Raw genomic sequence first — 8168 nt, forward strand, 5'->3', positions numbered from 1 at the left:
AGCAGACAGCATCTGACTCTGGAGACCACTAGTTTATCTCTTTAGATGAATTTCTAAAGAAGCATACATTCAGAAACAAATCTTCATTAGACTAAGTAATTTACAAATAATTTTGCAACAAAACCAACCAAATCTCTTCATGGCAAAGAGTTTTGAAAGTGATCTATTAATATTTAATGAGATGACATTTCAAAATGTGCAGTTAAAGATATTATCTATAACCTATTTCATCAATGACAAAAGAAACAGAGAGAGGAAAATGCAAAAGCCATGCAGGATCCTTGACCAAATAAATACCTAAACTAAAGTGCCTCAATTCACTGTCCTGTGTACTTGAGATGTAATCTCACAAAAACTTATTCTTAATTAACCTACCTGTTTTTGATTCTTTAACATGGTCTAGGTTCTGCCTTGTATTCACACCAAGATCATGAAAATCTCTACGACGACCTCCTCTCTCTGCTAATGATAACTCCTGAAATCCAGCAGATATCTGGAGTTCTTAAAAAAGAAGAAAAATTATCTACTTGAAATAAAGCATGAAATAAAGGATGACAACATTAACTCCCACAGTGCTAATATACATAATCCAAAGGATACTGAGGTATAGAAGACAATGCATAAAACAATCCTATCAACATGTTTTCGATATCTGCCAGCCTAACGAGAGAATGGTTTCCTATTTATAAGTTCATTCATAAAGGCTTTCTTGTCACTGTCCCGGGAAGTTGCAGACGCACCCTTTCAAGAGATGTATACCTTGAAAAGATCAAGCCGGCGGGACTGTGGTGCGAGAGTGCAGGAGCATATGTTTGCTGACTGGGAAAATATTTTTCTGTATTGTAAGTCTAATAACTATCTAAAGGTCTTCATGTATGTTCTACAGTCTGTCATGATGCAATTACAGCTACAGAAATTGGTGGTTTAAAGGGTTTAAATCTGTAACCTGGATTAGAAAACTTACATCTAAAATGCAACTTCCTCACTACCTGATTCCATTCAGAATCAGAAGAATGGATTTCTGCACCTGCACATATTCTCTGGTCATGACATGCATCTCATACTGGTAATAGGTAATAAGCTCGTGATTAATCAGTTTATGCTTAGTGCTACAAGCTGTGGTTATAAGAAGCTAAATTATTCATGTCATTTAATTTGCTGAAATTATACAATTATCTCAGATCAACAATATGATGTGAGCCAAAAAACCAATATGAACTTTGTAGTCAAGTGTTAAAATTCCAGCTGTCAATTAATAGGCATGTTATCTTTTGTAACAGAGATTACCAGTCGACTATCCAATAACCAATCCCTCATTCTTTGAAAAAATTCTATTTTGGGAATAATATACTTAAATAGACCAAAATTTCCACCCTCCCCATGGTTAGGGATGGCCTAAGAGACTTAAGCAGAAATTGTAGGATGACACTTTTGGAAAAATTCCGTAAGAGGGCCAATAGCTGACTAGCCTTTTGTACTTCCTGCCCCTTTGCTCCGCCCATGGAGCCTGGAATCTGGATCTGGCAGGGAGGGCTCGAATATAGATGTTCTGAACCAAACAGAGGTCTTAATTATGGCAGTCATGGGCCCAGGACAAAAGAACAAAAAGATCAGAGTCCAGTTCTCTTCTGACCACAAACACCAGAACTGCCTACTTTCTAGACTTCCTCAGAGAAATAACAGTGGCTTAAAATATTTCAGTTCTTGGTCGGGCGCGGTGGCTCAAGCCTGTAATCCCAGCACTTTGGGAGGACGAGACAGGCAGATCACGAGGTCAGGAGATCGAGACCATCCTGGCTAACACGGTGAAACCCTGTCTCTACTAAAAAATACAAAAAACTAGCCAGGCGAGGTGGCGGGCGCCTGTAGTCCCAGCTACTCGGGAGGCTGAGGCAGGAGAATGGCGTGAACCTGGGAGGTGGAGCTTGCAGTGAGCTGAGATCCAGCCACTGCACTCCAGCCTGGGCGACAGAGCAAGACTCCGTCTCAAAAAAAAAAAAAAAAAAAAATATTTCAGTTCTTGCTGTACTTTGGAAACCAGTTATTTAACATGAGCGTCAATTCCTTCACCTGAAAAATTGAGAATAAGCATCACAGGCATGCAATAAGTTTTAAATATCACATCTAAAGCACTTTAAAAGGTGCTTCCATGTTAGTTTCTGTACCTCAAGATTTGGAGGGTGCTCTACCTAAAAATCCTTAAATACCTAACTGTTCATATTTGTCTCTCTCAGTGAGCTTTTTATCCCAGAGACTTGGTTTAAAGTATTGATGGCATTGGGTGAGTAACTACACTAAATCATGCATACTGAATCCAACCTGATGACACTGAAGGGTCATAAAGGCTGATTTTTTTCCTTAAAAACTTTTAATTTGTCTTGAAAAATTCGATTCTGGATGCAAAAATCCAATTGCCAGTTTCTGAATAAAAACAATGACATCTGTTCTGCTTGAGATATACAGTACTGCTATGACACTGAGCCAAAGCTTGATTTTGTCACTCGAAGAGGACAGATTTCAGAACGGACAAGACTGGGAACCTTGCTAATTCCCCCTTCCATGCAGCTCCCAGAGTGATTTATTTCAAACACAAATCAGAGCTCACGCCACTGTGCTGTTTAAGAACCTTTCGGTGCATCCACATCCCCTTTACAGAAGGAAAATCAAGGTCCAAACAATGTCTAATTGGCAATAATCTGTTAAACGCATATTAATTTCTACAATACAATAGGTACTTGAGCATTTACTGTGACAAGCAATTCTCAGGTATAATCTCTAAAGAGCAGTGAGAGATGACAAAACAGGACCTTCATTTGTTATCCCACATATTAGTTACTGGTCACAATGATCTTTACCTCTACGGGTAGACACCACCTTGTTACAGATAGGGAATGGTTTCATAGAGTTAAATTTGAAATCCTGAGTAACCATTTTTTTTTTTATGTCATTTACTGGTGAAGACTGATACACAGAATGTTTAAGAAATTAGATTTAAGTATTTTCCTCAATTGTATTTGCGTGTTATGGCAACATTATAAGGAAATGTTTCTTAAACAGTTTCAGCACAAATTTTTGTACCAAGTTTTAATTCAATAAAATTTGCTGCCTATGTTGAACACAGTTGTTAAGACTTCCTGTTACTTTCTCTTCACCTTGTGACTTAGCTGTTCCTCCGACTGTTCCTCTCTGCCGTCCACGGCCAAATAATTCCCCCTCTGCTGGTGGCTGCTGAGACCTAGGCTGAATATAACCAGGTTGCTGACTCTGTAGTTATATAAAAATAAAGAACATTCTTTTTGTCAAGCGGTCACAGACACCAGAGAAAATGTCCAGTCTTAAGTCTCAGGAATTCAACCAACACCTATCTAGATTAATAATCAAATATTTTATCTTAAAAAGAAATTTGAGAGAAGAGTCACCAAATAAAGTCATGAATCAGCTTCTAATATCCTGAGGAAACAGGACATGATCTGCCTTGCTTACTCCCTATATCCTTCCCAGCACAGTTTTTAGTTTATTTTCAACAGCCTAGGCTGATCAAGATTCAAGGACATTTTCTGTAGTCAGAAATGGTGAAACACTTACAGCAGTGGAGCCCACCAGCGGCGCTGTCTCCTGACCGCGGGCCCTTCCTCTGGCTCTGGCTCTGGCTCGCCCAGTCATTGTTTTCTATTTCTGGAGAGGAAACAATCTTGAAGACAATACTCAATGGAGGCAACCGCATTTGACCATTTCTACATGTTACTTTAAACTTCTTTGAGATTCAAAAGTAAGCTCCCCAGGCAATTAGTACGTATCCTTCTAATCTTTAATGACAGTTTTTTAATGTAACATTCCTATATTCAACAAACTCAGTTGCCTGCCTTGCACTGGGCACTGCTGTAGGGCCAAAGGGGAAAACGTATTTTAATAGAAGACTTAGTTTTTATTTGGATTATTTATTATAAACAGACTTAGGAGGAGAAAGTGCTGAAAGAATTAACATGCTGGTGGCTGGTTCTTTCTTTCCCATTTGGAGATACACATACACACACATACACACACACACACACACAGAAACAGGGCACTTGTGGCAAGTGTCCCGCCAGGCCCCTTAGATAATCCTTCTGCATACATAATGAGTTCTCCTGGATCTTCTCAGAGTTCCATGTGTGGCTTACGCTGAACATACCCAAACTAGTATCTCTTCTACCTCATGTCCCATAATCTCATTCTTGGGGAGTGGCATCACCACCTACGTTGTATCTACATAAAAAAAATGGAGTTACTGATTTCAAAACTACTTTATTTCTCCTACATCTGCCAGGACCATTCTCCCCATTTCTTGAACATCATGGTGGCACTAAGTGCTTCCTGTGAGCTGGGATCAGCTTTGGGCTCAGCTATGACAGCCTCTCACCCTCGCCGCTGTGGTACACAGTGTCATCAGGCTATTAAGCGTAGAGGCCTCGGAGCTCAACTGCCTGAGCCCAACTCCTTCAGCCCAACTCCTTCACATTTTAGACACCGTGAGAAAACGACATAGCCTTTGACTCTTTGTCGAATGGTTGGAATAACCTACTGCACAAGTCAATGGTGAGGATCAAATGAGAACTCACACTGGCCTCTGGTGAGCAGTCAACAAACATTAGCCCTAATGGAAAGGGCAGGTAAAATCATAACTCCACGTGTTAAAAAGTGTGATGAAGGAAATAAGCAGAATTTTCTTACCAAAAAGAAAGTAGGAACTGATTTAAATCCCAAAGAGGCCTGCCTCTAACAAGACTTAAGCTGAAATGGAGAATCAGGAACTGGAAAGTAGGGTGGTACCAGTCTTCCACACAAGCGGCAACAACCCAGACAGAAGTGCTTGAATTGGATGCAGAACCAAAAGACGCCCAGTGGGACTGGAAAGGGAAGGAACAAGGGGAGCGGAGGAATTCATGTGGGCAGGGAGTGGGCTGCTCAGGGTCCTGCAGACAGCTTGGATACTCAACACATAAGAAACCATCAAAGGTTCTACATGGGGCAGGCGATGACAGCATTTACCATCACTCTGCCTTAAGTCACGTTATCTTTTTCATCCTTGGAATTTTAACAGCTTCTAAAATTCTTGACTTCATGATCTTCACAGAAAGATAAATCTAATGCCATTTTTCAATTTTAAAAACCTCTGACTTCCTATTGTATTTTACAGGATTAAAGCAAACATTCATCGTATAAGAAGACCCCCTCCTCTAAACCAGCAATTTCCAAAGGAGTTTACACAAGACAATCCGCTGAGGTGCCAGCATATGACAACTAACTTTAAACCTCATGTTAAACTGCTTTATATTTATTTTATAATGTGTGCATCATGACAATGGTTACGTATGCACACTCAATTTACACACTGGGCACACTGGTGCATGAAAGTCTCTTGCCGATAATCCACAGGCAGCGTCCCTAGCCCGCCGGCCATGGACCCGTACGGGAACCAGGCCACAAGCAGGAGGGGAGCAGCGGCAGCAAACATGACAGCCTGAACTCCCCTCCTGTCAGATCAGTGGAGGCATCAGATTCTCCTAGGAGTGTGAACCCTACTGTGAAGTGGGCGTGCCAGGGATCTGGGCTGCATGCTCCTGATGAGAATCTAATGCCTGATAATCTGAGGTGGAACCGTTTCATCCTGAAACCATCCCCTACCGGTCAGTAGGAAAATTGTCCTCCACGAAATCGGTCCCTGGTGCCAAAAAAAGACTGGGGACTGCGGATCTAGAAATCGGTCTGAAAGCACCTGCCTGAGACTCCAGCAAATGCTACTTGCTTCCTATCACAATCAATTCCGTGACTTACCCTATACCACGGCACAGTCTCTGCTAAAAAAAGCCCCACCCTCCTCTGAAACCACAAGAATCCAGTGAACCACTTAAAGACCAGCTCGCAGGCCATCCCTTGCCCCCTTCTCTGAAAGCCCTTTCCCCGGCGTGACCACGGTCACCCTACTACATGGTAACCTGCTTTCTCCCTCTGCACATCCCTGCACTCCATAGCTTCTCCAACTAGGCTGCGAATGACAATTGAATGACAATTGACGCCTTTGCACCCAGACGGCCGCCTGACACCTTACAAACAATGGTGTGAAATAGTGATAAAAAAAACAGGCAGGAGCTGAACTCTCTCATCTCCAGCAGGAAATGCAGTTCTCAAAGCCTGTTCCCTGACAGGCAGCATCTGGACTGGGACTGGCTGGTAACAGAAATTACGGGGTGGGGAGCGGCTCTCAGCCCTGGCAAGTTAGAAGCCGGCTGGAAGCAGCCCTCCAGCTGATTCTCATCTCCAAGGCCTGAAACCCACGGCGGCGCGTTGTGCTGGTCACTAAATACCTGGGGGGCCCAGCGCTCTACGTCCAGGTTTCCCAGCACAACTCTGGTTTTCAGCTTTATCTCCTTCCAGTCTCAAAACCACCTCAGTCTGGATATCGAATTCTTAAAAAGTCAGAAAACAAGTGTGTGCTTCCAATAACCACACTTGCTGGAAATCACACGCCCGATTCATTACCAGCTCTGCCAAAGACTCTTCCACCTAACATCATCCCTCCGGCGCTGAGCTCAGGACCACGCCATGCACGTGGGAACCACCACCGTGCCACACGCCTGAAAACCGTTGGGCGGTACATTCTATGCCAGCGGGGTCTCTCTGGCCACAACCTAAAAACGAAAAGGAAAGCGCGCAGAGAACACGCTGCGCAGAGGTCCAGCAGGCTTTACCCTGGAGGCCGCAGGGGCTGAAGACAGCGAGAGCATCTATCCCGGGAGCTCCCAAGGCCCCCGCCGCCCCGCCGCCCCTTTCCCGCCACAGGTGCCAGGGGCCCGGCCGCCAGCACCTGCGAGAACCCCCGAGCCTCGCAGAGACCGACCCTTGCGGTCGCCACCTCACTTGTGGTCCTCCGGAGCTCCGTCCTCTTCCCAACGTCCGGCTCCCAAGGCTCCCGGGGACGCAGCGCAGGGGCTGCAGACGTGGGAAAGGGGCTCGCCCTCCGCAGAGATCGCTTCCTGCGGCCGCGTGGGTCAGGCGGGAGGTCCCGAAGGGCCTCCTGCAGGGCTCCCGGGTCCCCGCAGTTTCAGGCATTGCCGCCACTGCGGAGACCTCTGTCCCCGACCCCCGCACCCCCAGCAACTCAGGCCTCAGCCTCTCACCCCGGCCCCTGCAGCCCCCGCACCTGGGACCTGTACCCCCGCACCCCGGCGCCACAGCCCGGCAAGTCGGGGCTCAGCGCCTCACCCCGGCACCCCCCACACCTGCGACCTCGCCCCCGCACCCTGGCCCCTGCACGCCCCGCACCTGCGACCTCGCCCCCGCACCCTGGGCCCTGGGTCTTCGCCCCCGCAGTCCGGCGCCACAGCCCCGGCAAGTCGGTTCTCAGCGCCTCACCCTGGTCCCGCACCCCCCACACCTGACACCTCGCCCCTGCACCCCCTGCACCTGCAACCTTGCCCCTGCACCCGGGCTCCTGCATCCCCTGCACCTGGGACCTCGTCCCCGCACCTGGCTCCTGCATCCCCCCACACCTGCGACCTCGCCCCCGCACCCCTGTCCCCACACCTCGGGCCTCACCTCCGCATCCCAGAACCCCGGCCGCCGCCCCCGCACCCCGGTCCCCGCACACCTAACACCTCAGCCTCGCCCCTCACCTTGGACGGCCGCCCTCGCCCTAGTCCTGGTCCTCGCACCTTAGCCCGAGGCCAACAGCCCCAACGGCTCCCGCGGAGATCCCTCCGCGCCGCCGACTTCCCAGGACCTCCTGCGGCCTGCGCCCACCTCGCCTTCGGCGCTGGGTTCCCGAGAAAGCCAGGGACGCGCGGGCGGCCGGCAACCGGCGCTCTTTTCCGGGGCGGATGAACACTTCATTCCAGACGCCGGCCTCGTGTCAGCGCACCAGCCGCCCAGTAACGGCGGAAAGCGGCGCGCGCCACGCCCTCATTGGCTGCCCAGCGAATGGCGGTTTTCGATGTAGGGGGCGCGGGACCAGATGAACCCGCCCCACAGGCGGTGGCCGCCCCCCGGGCCCCGCCCCTCCAAGACCCCGCCTAGTCCCTCCCAGACACCCCGCACAGGCCCCACAGGCCAGGCACGCCCCGCCCCACAGGCTCCGCCCCCGCCTCACAGGCCTCTCGTCTGCCCCTCGGAGACCCCGCCTGGCCCCGCCC

At 48.2% G+C, this 8168-nt stretch overlaps 1 protein-coding gene across 1 annotated transcript in view; it reads right to left on the reverse strand.

Moving 5' to 3' along the window:
- The window catches only part of PIWIL1 (piwi like RNA-mediated gene silencing 1), a 34972-nt gene extending 27060 nt beyond the window's left edge, over window positions 1-7912 (reverse strand). The window contains exons 1-4 of the mRNA XM_010354982.2: window positions 7653-7912; window positions 3586-3675; window positions 3153-3264; window positions 376-501 (exon numbers count right to left, since the gene is read on the reverse strand). Of these exons, the coding sequence (XP_010353284.1) occupies window positions 376-501; window positions 3153-3264; window positions 3586-3663 (316 nt within the window). The 5' untranslated portion in view covers window positions 3664-3675; window positions 7653-7912. The remainder of the gene's footprint in view (window positions 1-375; window positions 502-3152; window positions 3265-3585; window positions 3676-7652) is intronic.
- Between the last annotated feature and the right edge of the window lie 256 nt (window positions 7913-8168).

This window comes from Rhinopithecus roxellana, chromosome 10 (assembly GCF_007565055.1).
Source record: "Rhinopithecus roxellana isolate Shanxi Qingling chromosome 10, ASM756505v1, whole genome shotgun sequence".
NCBI lineage: Eukaryota > Metazoa > Chordata > Mammalia > Primates > Cercopithecidae > Rhinopithecus > Rhinopithecus roxellana.